The 14,156-nt window shown below is 40.8% G+C and overlaps 1 protein-coding gene across 1 annotated transcript in view; it reads left to right on the top strand.

Annotated features, from left to right (window-relative positions):
- Nucleotides 1-11,265, top strand: part of LOC120025205 (CD151 antigen-like) — a 53,563-nt gene extending 42,298 nt beyond the window's left edge. The window contains exons 4-8 of the mRNA XM_038969670.1: nt 4,884-4,958; nt 6,029-6,133; nt 6,497-6,655; nt 8,116-8,202; nt 10,154-11,265. Coding sequence (XP_038825598.1) covers nt 4,884-4,958; nt 6,029-6,133; nt 6,497-6,655; nt 8,116-8,202; nt 10,154-10,213 — 486 coding nt within the window. The 3' untranslated portion in view covers nt 10,214-11,265. The remainder of the gene's footprint in view (nt 1-4,883; nt 4,959-6,028; nt 6,134-6,496; nt 6,656-8,115; nt 8,203-10,153) is intronic.
- The last annotated feature ends 2,891 nt before the right edge of the window (nt 11,266-14,156 follow it).

Raw genomic sequence — 14,156 nt, 5'->3', positions numbered from 1 at the left:
GTCAGAAGTTTACATACACTAAGTTGACTGTGCCTTTAAACAGCTTGGAAAATTCCTGAAAATTATGCAATGGCTTTAGAAGCTTCTGATAGGCTAATTGGCATAATGAGTCAATTGGAGGTGTACCTGTGGATGTATTTCAAGGCCTACCTTCAAACTCAGTGCCTCTTTGCTTGACATCATAGGAAAATCAAAAGAAATCAGCCAAGACCTCAAACAAATTGTACACCTCCACAAGTCTGGTTCATCCTTGGGAGCAATTTCCAAACGCCTGAAGGTACCACGTTCATCTGTACAAACAATAGTACGCAAGTATTAACACCATGGGACCACGTTGCCGTCATACTGCTCAGGAAGGAGACGCGTTCTGTCTCCTAGAGATGAACGTACTTTGGTGCGAAAAGTGCAAATCAATCCCAGAACATCAGCGAAGGTCCTTGTGAAGATGCTGGAGGAAACCGGTACAAAGTATCTATATCCACAGTAAAACGAGTCCTATATCGACATAACCTGAAAGGCCGCTCAGCAAGGAAGAAGCCACTGCTGCAAAACCGCCATTAAAAAAAGCCAGACTACGGTTTGCAACTGCACATGGGGACAACGATCGTACTTTTTGGAGAGATGTCTGTCTTATGTCTCTGGTCTTATGAAACAAAAATGTAACTGTTTGGCCATAATGGCCATCGTTATGTTTGGCAGCATCTTGTTGTGGGAGTGCTTTGCTGCCGAAGGGACTGGTGCACTTCACAAAATAGATGGCATCACGAGGAAAGAAAATTATGTGGATGTATTGAAGCAACATCTCAAGACATCAGTCAGGAAGTTAATGCCTGGTCACAAATGGATCTTCCAAATGGACAATGACCACAAGCATACTTCCAAAGTTGTGGCAAAATGGCTTAAGGACAACAAAGTAAAGGTATTGGCGTCACCATCACAAAGCCCTGACCTCCAGCCTATAGAAAATTTGTGGGCAGAACTAAAAAAGTGTGTGCGAGCAAGGCCTACAAACCTGACTCAGTTACACCAGCTCTGTCAGGAGGAATGGGCCAAAATTCACCCAACTTATTGTGGGAAGCTTGTGGAAGGCTACCCAAAACGTTTGACCCAAGTGAAACAATTTAAAGGCAATGCTACCAAATACTGAGTGTATGTAAACTTCTGACCCACTGGGAATGTGATGAAAGAAATAAAAGCTGAAATAAATCATTCTCTCTACTGTTATTCTGACATTTCACATTCTTAAAATAAAGTGGTGATCCTAACTGACCTAAGACGGGGAATTTTTACTAGGATTAAATGTCAGGAATTGTGAAGAACTGAGTTTAAATGTATTTGCCTAAGGTGTATGTAAACTTCCGACTTTAACTGTATATATGACTGGTCTACCGTCTTCAGAACTGGATAATTAGTGCTTTATTTACCTCATAAAAGAATAAAAATAAAATATTGTTTTCAAATAGATATGAGAACCACATTTCTGGGATCTTTTATTTGAAACATGGGAACAACACTTTGCGTTGCGTTTGTTTTTGTTCAGTGTATGAAATGTATGGCTCGCCTATTCTCACTATTTGGTCCACTTCTATTCAATGCTAGAACTACTTATTTTTTTCTAGTTCTAATGCTTCTGACCTTGATGTGCATTTTGATAACATATATTTTTCACTTTTGAATGTATAGTGTTGTTTACTAGGTGTTGTGTAATGAATTGAGGCTGTTCTGTAACCACTCCCTCAATCAGGGGTGGAAAATGCTTTGTTCGAAAGAAGACTTTGTTTCATCGTATCTTCGGCCATGCAGCCGAACCGCGCTTGAGTTTTTAAATCTTTGTTCCATTGAACATGCCGTACAAATAAAGGTATTTTAATTAATTATATGAAGAGTGCCTTGATTCTCCTTTCTTTTTGATGACAAATTGACCCCTTTTACCAAAGAGCACCTTCTATCTATGAAGACCTATTATTGTGTACCCTAGCACCACTTTCCTTATTTTTTTAACAAATTTAGTTTGTTCTATCATAACTTTTATTGAGAATAGCCTAGGCTATAGACTTTCATTGTTATTTTTGAAAGTCACAACTTTAGGACAACTATAGGCTAGAATATTTGGGAAATACGCTACTGCTCATTAGGCTTGGGCGGTATCCAGATTTTCATATCGTCATACTGTCCTTCTCTCATCCCGGGATTTATGGTATTACCGGCATAGCACACAAGGGGGCTCAAATAATGCAAGAAAAGCCCATTGTGCCTCTCTTACCAGAATGCTAACAAAATTAGCACAAACTAATAGCGAATTCACATAGACGCTGTTAGCTAAATGCTAACGAGCGTAAACGAACATAAAGACAGGCAAATACAGCTCATAAAGTTATGCAAGCATAGCTAGTAGCTGCCGAATGTCGTTTTCGGTGAGTGTGGACATTTTACAAATGAAATTGAAAGAGAGAAACTGCAAATGATAAAGCTTTTCTGAAGGAAGCGCAGCATGTGTACACGGAGCGGAGGAGAGAAGAACGGAGGAGGAATAAAACGCTAGTTGGAAGCACAGGGAAAGAATGGCAGCTGTGCAGATAACTCATCCAGAGCTCTTTGACTTCTGGTAGAAAACCAGACAAATGTAACTTCATCACCTCATGTGCGCTGCACAACAGACTCCACCATTTCCCTTTGTGCTATTTACAAACAAACACGACTGGCTCAACTGTTCTGGGGTACTATGGTAAGCTTCATAATATAAAATAATGTGACGGGTCAAATGAAGAACGCAATCTGCTTTATCTCCTAACTTATTGCACAAATTGACTGGAGGTATTAACTTAAAGTAGCTACAAATATTCCAGTTTATTGAAAAACTTCAAGTAAGTTGTCTTGATGGTTTTGAAAAACTATCCCGTGGCTTTTTTCCCAAATACCCCTGTTTAAGGTATATACGGTATACCGCCCAAGCCAACTGTTCTTAACTTTAACTTGAAATAAAGCTTTTAGGATAGGTTATTGGCCATTTGGTTTTCAACCACACTTGGAGGGATTTTCCCAGCCCGCAACTTGATTAAACTTGTCATTCGATTTTTCTATAGGCTATTGATATTGTGTGTTCTCGATCGTTATTCGTCCCCTGTCTACGTTACGTTTTTTAGGCTATTCAAATCACTTTTGGGGAGATAGCCATTGAATAAAACGATGAAGCGTAGCCTTCAGTCATATTCATATAGCCTATCGAATGGAGAGAGAGGGGAATATCGGCCGCGTTTTTTTTTAGCGGCTTAACACAAGATGGTCAAGGAGTGTACATTTATACATTAAAAAAATGAATACGTTTAAGCTATAGTGTAAAGCCCATGCATCCAACAGAAAGAGAAAGGAACAATATTGGACATTATGCGCTTCTTTGGCGGAATTCTCCGCTCTGTCTGGCCTACATTGCTCTCTAGCATTCTGTATCACATATTAAAAAGGTAATAGCAAGTAGGAATAGGCAAATTACACGGAACGTCACTTGTGTGCTGCCCTGCTTTGCACTGCGAGACACCGTTCTTTACTGCAGGGCGCCAACCATCGTCTGTCATATCACGATGTCGCTACCATCGGCGATGATTGACAGCCATTGTCGATGGTGACGACATCGTGAGGTGACAGACGATGGTTTAGCCTACGCGATCGTAATATCGCCCAACCCTAGTGTGTTTGTGTGTGTTTCTTCAACACCATTGTGACCGCATCATCAGGCATCGATCAGTCCGCTTCGTCAGCCTTCAAGATCAGAGCCACTTTGAGAAAAGACAAAGACCAACTCCACTTAACACCAAAGATCAGCGGTGAGCCAGGAGATTTGGGTCAAGGTTTTCCCCGATTTTTATCTCCCCGTCTGTCTAACGCTAAAGGAACTTGGCGGTGAATGCAGACCTGCCCATGCCCTACCTCCTGTGTCTGCTTAAATCAGATGGGAGATAAAACTCTAATCTAACTCTGTGACTGAAAGGAAATGGCCTCCCTCAAAGTACAAGGCATCCATACAGTTTAAATGTAGTCCATTTGCAGGGCAAATGCAGAGCACACATTGAAGGACCACATACAATATACTGCCACAGACCCCCTAGGATCTTACCCTTACCATCTTGGCTCTTGTGTAGATTTGTAAGGATTTGATGGGTATGAAGTGAAAATTCCACCTAGCCTGTTAGAGGGCAAGGTAGAGCTATGAACATATTGCTAGTACCTAATCAATCCTTCCAGAGCTACACACGAGTTGATGGGATATTTTTGTATCTACATTAAGCACTAAGGGTTTGAAATTTTATTGGACCGCTACATCCCTAAATGAACAGACAAGGACTGTGCTTACTTCTTTAAAGGGACAGGGGATTTGATTTATTTTTTTATTCCTATATTAAGAGGGCAATCGGTTATTGCTACAGTGCCTTCAGAAAGTATTCACACCCCTTGACTTATTCCACAGGTAATCTTGGGTTGCACAAGATGGCGACCGGCAAGTTCGGCATGGTGGCAGCACTTTTACTTTATGTGTTTGTTTTAAATGTTACTGGAAAAAATTGCATCTGCTATTTATAACAACATTGACAAAATCCTGAAGCATCCCTTTAAGGGCGGCATACTGTTTGTACGGCTCCGTTGACATTTCACCACATAATCAATACGCCACAAATTAAAACTATGATTGGCGAACATTCTTAGTCCATTTTCTCAAAATAACAAAACGACAACGGTGACCCCCACTACCACCAAATCGACAGCTCTGCTAAATTTAACTCCAGCTCGTCTAAATTAGATTTGCCTGTTTTAACTGTGAAGTCCATAAACAGAGGGCCAGGGGATATCCATTTCAACCTAATCCCCTACCTTTCATTGTCTCCCCACAGTACTTTGTCCTGCTGCTGTGTATCTTCCTGCTGGAGATCCTCGCTGGTGTCCTGGCCTACATCTATTACCAGCAGGTAATGAATGACTTGATTCACCACCTGATTCCACCGCCAGGAACACTATCTATTCCCAGAGCCTGCCCAGAGACAGAGTGTTTGTTTGTTTGTACAAACTGAAACCCAAACAAGGGAAGGTTCACGGATAATTCCCGACTCTCTTTCTCCATCTGTTGCTTTTCTCTCTCTCTCTCTCCCGCTCTGCTTTCCCACGCCTGCCACATCTTGTTGTAGCATTTCTGTATTGTGATAATATCACTAAGATGTGATTCCCACTACTATCCTTGTCACTAGCACATACCCCTGCTGTGTAGATGTTAGACCTGAAGGAATGTTATCCTACCAGCTGGTTGTGTATCATTTGAACTGTAGTTGTCTGCTCATGTTCCTAAGGCCTTTCACCCTGTTTTCATCTGTCAACAGGTCAAATAAAAACCTATTATATTTCTCTCTCTTCCTCTGTCCCTCGTTCATTTATTCCCTTGATCTGTCCTTTACGTTCTGACTTGGCTCTACATTCTGTGGTTGCCATAGCAACTGTGGACCAGCTAGATGTAGGCCCATGCTCTTGCCTAAGTTTTGCGCTACTGTTATAAATGAATGAAAATGTACTTCTTCTTACCTTCATGTGTATCATTTCCCCTTTCAAGAGGAGTTCCTTCTGTAATTACACTTTTAGCTATTCTGGACCTTTGATACAGTGGATCATGCCATTCGATTAAATCGACAATGAGAGGCATTACATTCCTTCAAGTATTATTTTACTGATAGAAGATTCACAGTCATTGGTGAGCTTATGTCTGCTTCTCCCACTACCTTGTTCTCAATGTACATGCTTCCTATTCAGAAAGACAATGTCCCTTTTTGTTCCAGCTTAGTGCTAACATACCTGATTTAAGTAATCAACAGGGTGTGTTAGAGTTAGGCTAGAACAAAAGCCTGTGTTCAAATACCGTAGTTTCCCCTTCCTCGGTATTGTATATGCTTCTATTTCTACCGTCTGCTGGATAGCTGTGTTGTAGTCTGACCAAGGTCATGTTTACTGTGTCCGTTCTCTCATATCCCCTGTGTCCCGTCTTCCTCTGCAGCTCAATGAGGAGCTGAAACAGAACCTGCAGGAGACCATGGTGCAGAAGTACAGGCAGCCAGAGCAGGAGCACATCACCAAAGCAGTGGACAAGCTGCAGCAGGAAGTAAGAGAAGACACCATACGCAGACTTTGGTTGGAAGTTTTTGGAAATATTCATGTGGGAATTAGTCGATTTTCTCCAATGTGCATTAATAATCTTTTTATTTTTTAAAAATCTTTCATTGAATCTACTATTATTTCCGCTGGCACAGTTATGTGTTTTCATTATGCATGGTTGCAGTATGTTATAGCCCTACATGTAACTCGTCATTATGAAACCTTGTGATTTGAAAGATGGCCCGTTGTTTTGTATAAGGATTTGGTTCATGAACGGAATATCATTCAGCTCGTCTTCTGAAACAACTGGAAAAACATCCGCCACCCTGTTTGTGAAATGCCCTCCTCCTCCTCCTCCCTCTCCCGCCAGTTTAAGTGCTGTGGCAGCAACAGCTCGTCGGACTGGGGCGAGAGCGTGTGGATCCGCACCAATGAGGCGGATGGCAGGTTGGTGCCGGACAGCTGCTGTAAGACCCAGACGCTGGGCTGCGGCCACAGGGACCACCCATCAAACATCTACAAGGTGGAGGTGAGTGTCCGATACTGAGAGCAGCTGGTGTCGTTGAGTGTTATTGTGCTTGCAATTCCTAGTGCAAATTCTGCTTGAGTTCAGGTTTGTGTATCAAGATCATAGCTGCGGGAAGTAGTTTGGGGGTTGGTGTGCTGTCATTTCTTCCGTGGGGTGGGGGTTAAATATAGCTAAGAATCAAAAGGTATAAGGTTTAAATCATTTCATATTGCTTATATTAAGTAAAACAGACGGCACAATTTTTTTTTTTTTTTACGGATAGCCAGGGGCACACTTCAACACTTAGACAGTCAGTTAGGTTTAGGTTGGGTTTAGTGAGTCCGCCAGATCTGAGGCAGTACAGATGAGCAGGGATGTTCTCTTGATAAGTGCGTGAATTGGACCATTTTCCTGTCCTGCTAAGCATTCGAAATGTAACAAGTACTTTTAGGTGTCAGGGTAAATGTATGGAGTTAAAAGTACATTATTTTCTTTAGGAATGTAGTGGAGTAAAAGTTGTCAAAATATAAATAGTAAAATACAGATACCCCCCCCAAAAACTACTTAAGTTGTACTTTTAAGTATTTTTACTTAAGTACTCTACACCACTGTAATCTGATAATACATGTGGAATATAAAAATACTTGCCTGATATATGTTTTCCAGTTTCTTGAAATACTTTGCAAATGCAGCTTATTTCTATTTGTAAACTGAAATGGTCTATTCAGTCCTTTTACATTTTAGTAGATGCTCTCATCCAGAGCAAATTGCAGTAGTGAGTACATAAATGTTCATACTTTTTCGTACTGGTCCCCCCCTGGGATCGAACCCCCAATCCTAGCGTTGCAAGTGCCATGCTCTACCAACTGAGCCACATCATCACAAACCACTTGATGTTTCATTGTACTCAATTTCTCTATTGTGCATTGTTCATGGTGATACAGGTACACAACTAGATGACCAGCCTATGTAAAATACAGTAATTTACTTTAAGTGGTTTGTAAGGATGGTAAATGAATACTGCATTCAAATATTTGATTTGATGTGGATGTTTTGTGTCTTTTGCCCATAATGCACCCTTTGATGTAAATGTTTGAGGACAGGGTTTTGTACTTTCTGGATGGATACCATTAGAATGACAATTGCAGAGAAAGAGACAGGGCAATGACTATTACAATTCCAACTATTGAAACCTGTAAGATACTGTTCTTAATTATACAACTACCTTTTTTGACAAAGCCCAGATGCTGAAAATATGTTTTGCGCCCGTGCTACAGACATCTATATCGGTCCACTAATACTAGTAAAGACCCAGTGCACTACTTTAGTAAAACAAAACAATTCTACAGTACCAGTATATATTTTTTATTGTTAATATAACTTTTTAATTCAGATTTTTCAGGGGGTGCTGCAGCACCCTCAGCTCCCATCAAGAGTGAAAGTCTTCTTGAAAGTCACACGCACTTTTCCTCTCTCTCCAGGGGGGTTGTATCACTAAACTGGAAAACTTCATTTTGGACCACCTGAAGATCATTGGAGCGGTGGGCGTGGGCATCGCCTGTGTACAGGTTAGCAAAAAGAAGCCATTTCACTGTTTTACAGCACAGAGATAACCCAAGATGGCCACCATAAACATCAGAATCCTTGCCCTGGTCTCTGGAAATTCAGGGGTAATGGTAGAAGTGTAAAGCAACCCAAAGTAATTTTTGAGTTTCATTCTGAATTATGTGGACACTGAAACACTTAAGCATGTATTCTTATGTGGCCTCAGACATATATGTTGAAATGTGCTGGCACCAACTGAAACATGTACAGTTGAAGTCAGAAGTTTACATACACCTTAGCCAGATACATTTAAACTCAGTTTTTCACAATTCCTGACATTTAATCCGAGTAAAAATTCCCTGTTTTCGTTCAGTTAGGATCACCACTTTATATTAGGAATGTGAAATGTCAGAATAATAGTAGAGAGAATTATTTATTTCAGCTTTTATTTCTTTCATCACATTCCCAGTGGGTCAGAAGTTCACATGCACTCAATTAGTATTTGGTAGCATTGCCTTTAAATTGTTTAACTTTGTGTCAAACGTTTTGGGTAGCCTTCCACAAGCTTCCCACAATAAGTTGGGTGAATTTTGGCCCATTTCTCCTGACAGACCTGGTGTAACTGAGTCAGGTTTGTAGGCCTCCTTGCTCGTTCACGCTTTTTCAGTTCTACCCACACATTTTCTATAGGATTGAGGTCAGGGCTTTGTGATGGCCACTCCAATACCTTGACTTTGTTGTCCTTAAGCCATTTTGCCACAACTTTGGAAGTATGCTTGGGGTCATTGTCCATTTGGAAGACCCATTTGCGACCAAGCTTTAACTTCCTGACTGATGTCTTGAGATGTTGCTTCAATATATCCACATCATTTTCCAACTTCATGATGCCATCTAATTTGTGAAGTGCACCAGTCCCTCCTGCAGCAAAGCACCCCCACAACATGATGCTGCCACCCCCATGCTTCACGGTTGGGATGGTATTCTTCGGCTTGCAAGCCTCCCTCTTTTTCCTCCAAACATGACAATGGTCATTATGGCCAAACAGTTATATTTTTGTTTCATCAGACCAGAGGACATTTCTCAAAAAAGTACGATCTTTGTCCCCATGTGCAGTTGCAAACCATAGTCTGGCTTTTTTATGGCGGTTTTGGAGCAGTGGCTTCTTCCTTGCTGAGCGGCCTTTCAGGTTATGTCGATATAGGACTTGTTTTACTGTGGCTATAGATACTTTTGTACCTGTTTCCTCCAGCATCTTCACAAGGTCCTTTGCTGTTGTTCGCACCAAAGTAAGTTCATCTCTAGGACAGAACCCGTCTCCTTCCTGAGTGGTATGATGGCTGCGTGGTCCCATGGTGTTTATACTTGCGTACTATTGTTTGTACAGATGAACGTGGTACCTTCAGGCGTTTTGAAATTGCTCCCAAGGATGAACCAGACTTGTGGAGGTCTACAATTTTTCTTCTGAGGTCTTGGCTGATTTCTTTTGATTTCCCCATGATGTCAAGCAAAGAGGCACTGAGTTTGAAGTTAGGCCTTGAAATACATCCACAGGTACACCTCCAATTGACTCAAATGATGTCAATTAGCCTATCAGAAGCTTCTAAAGCCATGACATAATTTTCTGGATTTTTCCAAGCTGTTTAAAGGCACAGTCAGCTTAGTGTATGTAAACTTCTGACCCACTGGAATTGTGATACAGTTAATTTTAAGTGAAATAATCTGTCTGTATACAATTGTTGTGGAGAAATGTGTGGAGTGATTGAAAAATGAGTTTTAATGACTCAAACCTAACTGTATGTAAACTTCCAACTTCAACTGTGTGTGTGTGTGTGTGTGTGTGTGTGTGTGTGTGTGTGTGTGTGTGTGTGTGTGTGTGTGTGTGTGTGTGTGTGTGTGTGTGTGTGTGTGTGTGTGTGTGTGTGTGTGTGTGTGTGTGTGTGTGTGTATTTATCTCCTCTCTCTTCTCTCTCTCAGATTGTGGGGATGGTGTTTACTTGCTGTCTATATCGGAGTTTGAAGGCAGAGCCCTACTGAGAGTAGAACACGAAGAGAAGGAAAAGGGAGGGAGGGGTCTAGTCTCTGCCACCCAGTGTCATCATATTCCAGCAACCCGTTTAGTCATGGGATCTACCACTGTGCCATGCAAACAGAAGATGACGATATGTGTAATGGTCTAGGATGCACTTATGATAGTGTCTCTCAATCCATTCCTTGGGGGGACCATTTTGGTTCTAGCCTTGCACTAACTCCCCTGATTCAACAAAACAAGGGCTTGATTTGTTGAATCAGTTGTATTGAGCTAGAATTCCTAAGGGGTCCCCACTTGAAATGGAGAATCAGATTTAGGCAAGCCGTTATATGCTATCGGATCTACAAAGCTCTATATTTTGGTAGTGTGCAACAACAGAGCAGTTGGTGTAACCTAGTGTGATGTAAAAGATCAGTGGACCAAAATGGCCCATGCATGAGAACAGCTTGCCTTAACATTGCAATATTCATGACTGTGGCTTAATGAGCGAGAACTGACCTCTGGGGCCGATTACCATAGCAACACATGTTCTTTATACATCAAGTAGCTATTTATACATCTACACACGCCTTTTACACTGTTTCTCTCTCAACTTTTTAATTGTTAGTTTATTCGAATTTTTAAAAATGTATGTTTTAACACAAGGGATTTCTACACTTATGCCAAAGTTGTCGTCAACACTGACTTTGTGTAAAATCATATCAAACTGACTACTCCTGCAAGCCTTTTTCATGTATACTGAACAAATATATAAATGCAACAATTTCAAAGATTTTACTGTGTTACAGTTCATAGAAGGAATTCAGTCAATTGAAGTAAATTCAACAGGCCCTAATCTATGGATTTCACTTGACTGGGCAGGGGTGCAGCCATGGGTGGGCCTGCACCCTTGCCTGCACCACTGGAGCCAGGTCCAGCCAATCAGAATGTGTTTTTCTGCACAAAAGGTCTTTATGACAGACAGAAATACTCCTCAGCACCCCTCCTCCCCCCTCAGGCGATCCCGCAGGTGAAGAAGCCAGATGTAGAGGTCCTTTGCTGGCGTGGTCTGCGGTTGTGAGGCCGGTTGGACGTACTGCCAAATTCTCTAAAATGATGGCTTATGGTAGAGAAATTAACATGTAATTATCTGGCAACAGCTCTGGTGGACATTCCTGCAGTCAGCATGCCAATTGCGTTCTCCCTCAACTGGAGACATCTGTGGCATTGTGTTGTGTGACAAAACTAAACATTTTAAAGTGGCCTTTTATTGTCCCCAGCACCTGTGTAATGATCATGCTGTTTAATCAGCTTCTTGATATGCCACACCTGTCAGGTGGATGAATTATCTTGACAAAGGAGAAATGCTCACAAACAGGAATTTAAACAATATATGGGATCTTTTATTTCAGCTCATGAAACATGGGACTTTACATGTTTCGTTTTTGTTCAATATATATTCTGATTGTCTTTGTGTGCATTTGAAGATAACATTTTTTATGAAGTTTTGCTTTTATTCAAACCGGAAATGTTATTTTATTGTGTATTTAACAGACCAATAGGAGGATTTTATTATAAGTGTGCCTCAAAGACGCCACAAATGAATAAACTGCTGTATTTCTGTCGGTTTTCCTCTATACATGGAAGTATTTAGCTGAAATAAACACAATTACACCTGTTTGTCTATGTTTTGGGGTAAATTCACAAGGTGTAGGTAGCTCTGGTATGTCAAATTAACTGTCAAAGGGAGTCATAAAGTTATACATATATAGGTAGGAGCTACCGAATGTAATTTTTGGTGAGTTTGGACATTTACAAGCAAATGTGAACGAGAGACATTGAGCAAATGAACAGTACTGGCTCTGGAGCAGCATTTTTACATGCTGTGGAGTCTGGAGTCGCTAGGGCAAGGGGGAGGTGCAGACAGGCTGAAAAGATAGCAGTGGCAGCTGTACAGATAACTCATCCAAAGAGCTTTGACTTCTCAAACATGGCAGAAAACCAACACAATATGATTCCCCCGTCACCTTATTAATCCAGCCACTTAGATAAACTAAGTTAACTTTCAGAATTCTTCATTTTTCATGCAGGAAAAAAAATATTGAACTCATAAGAAATATCTTGCTTTGTTTTGTAAATGCAGATCTAAAATGCTTATTGTAATTTCTAACTTTAAGAAAAACATTAGGAAAAGTAGCTGGTTACATTCTTTATGATAAACAGAAATATGCAAAAAAATACCTTGCTTTTTCATTGTAATCTAATTTAGCCTACTTGTGTGGCTGCCAGCCAAATAGCGTTGCACTTCTGTTGTAATCTGATAGCTGAAGATATTTTCTCTCCAATGTGTTGCACAAATTTATTTTCTGTGAAGGAAAACTAATTGCACGTCCCTGATCACTCGATTGAAGCAACAAAAAAAACACTGGACTGTCAATATACAGCTGGACTCACCTGCTCCCGCTTTCTCCAGTTGTGATACTTACAAACAGACGTGACTGACTCAACTCTTCTGGGGAACTATGGTAACTTCATAATGTGACCAGTGAATTGAAGAACGCAATCTGCTTTATCTTCTAACATATTGCACAAGTGGACTGCAGGTATTTACTTAAAAAGTAGCTACAAATATTAAATGTATAGATATTTTTTTCAACAGTATTGACGGTATTGAAAAACCATCCTGTGGCAATTTCCAAGTACCACGGTATACCGCCCAAGCCTAGTATGGGATGTTATGATGATAAGTTGACTGAAAATATATTTATTAGTCTTTTTTTAAATTAAAGGTGCTGAGTTCCGGACCCCCCTTGGCATAGCAGCCTTCTTGAAGTTGAACCAGTTTACATTAGCCTATAGCCCAAATATCAATAAGCTCATGTAACTGCATTGTGCTTGTGTATTATTTGGCATTTAGGCCATGTCCCTCTTGTCTCCTCTGACAAGAGGGGAACTGACATGTAAGCCTACGTTGGCTGTATTACAAGTTGTTGACTATTTCAGGCCATGCGATTTTACTTTTACGACTCATAATTCATAACTGTGTTACTGTGGATGCGTTTACGCAAGCAGCCCAATTCTGACATTTTTTTCCCAATAATTGGTCTTTTGACCAATAAGATCAGATATTTTTCAGAGCTGATCTGGTTGGTCAAAATACAAATGAGTTACAAGAAATATCAGAATAGGGCTGCCAGTGTAAACACAGCCTGTGGGTCTCTGTAATGAACTCAGCAGCAGCCCAAAAAGCAATCACTCTTTCCAAACACCAGGAGGCAGCACTTGCCAGATAATTATCCTGGAACGTACAGTATTATTGTCCCTTGTGACACAGTCTGATGAAAACAACTGGAAAGAGTGCCTCCAAATCTTCAATAAGAATTCTGTAGGTGAACAAGGATTTCCTCTGTAACCTACCCCCTGCGTAACACGCTAAAGAGCCTACCCCCTGCGTAATATGACAAAACCTTAATTAAAGGTCAAATTACACTGCACTAATTATTACTGCGCTAATGTCCCGAAAAATAACAATATCCGTCCATTATAGACAATAAGCCAATTATGAATCGAGGTCTTTTGAATAGCACACATTCATGTGAACACCGCAAGGTGAGTCATCGCTTGCTAATCAAGACTATAATAGTTTCTTAGAGGCAAAGCGTGTAAAGGGGGAAAAAATGGTTTTACATTTTCATTGGATAAAAAGTAATGCAGCACATGGACCAATGTAGTTTAACAGGAAGCCTTCTGAGGCTGACCATCTGTAGAACCAGCCTGGACTCAGAGCCATACGAAATATCAGGGGCGCAACTTTGGTTTTAGAAGTGGGGGGGACATAACATTTTACTTGTATTTTATTAAGTCTGATAAACACTCCACAAACAGCCTACCGGACTGCTCAGAGTCATCCGCATGGTCCTAAAGCATACCTTTGCCTCGCTTTGTATCACATTCTAATGATAAAACTTG

Source organism: Salvelinus namaycush, chromosome 30 (assembly GCF_016432855.1).
Source record: "Salvelinus namaycush isolate Seneca chromosome 30, SaNama_1.0, whole genome shotgun sequence".
NCBI classification, from domain to species: Eukaryota; Metazoa; Chordata; class Actinopteri; order Salmoniformes; family Salmonidae; genus Salvelinus; species Salvelinus namaycush.
Note: the sequence above shows the minus strand (reverse complement) of the source record. Positions and strands in the feature narration are given on the sequence as shown.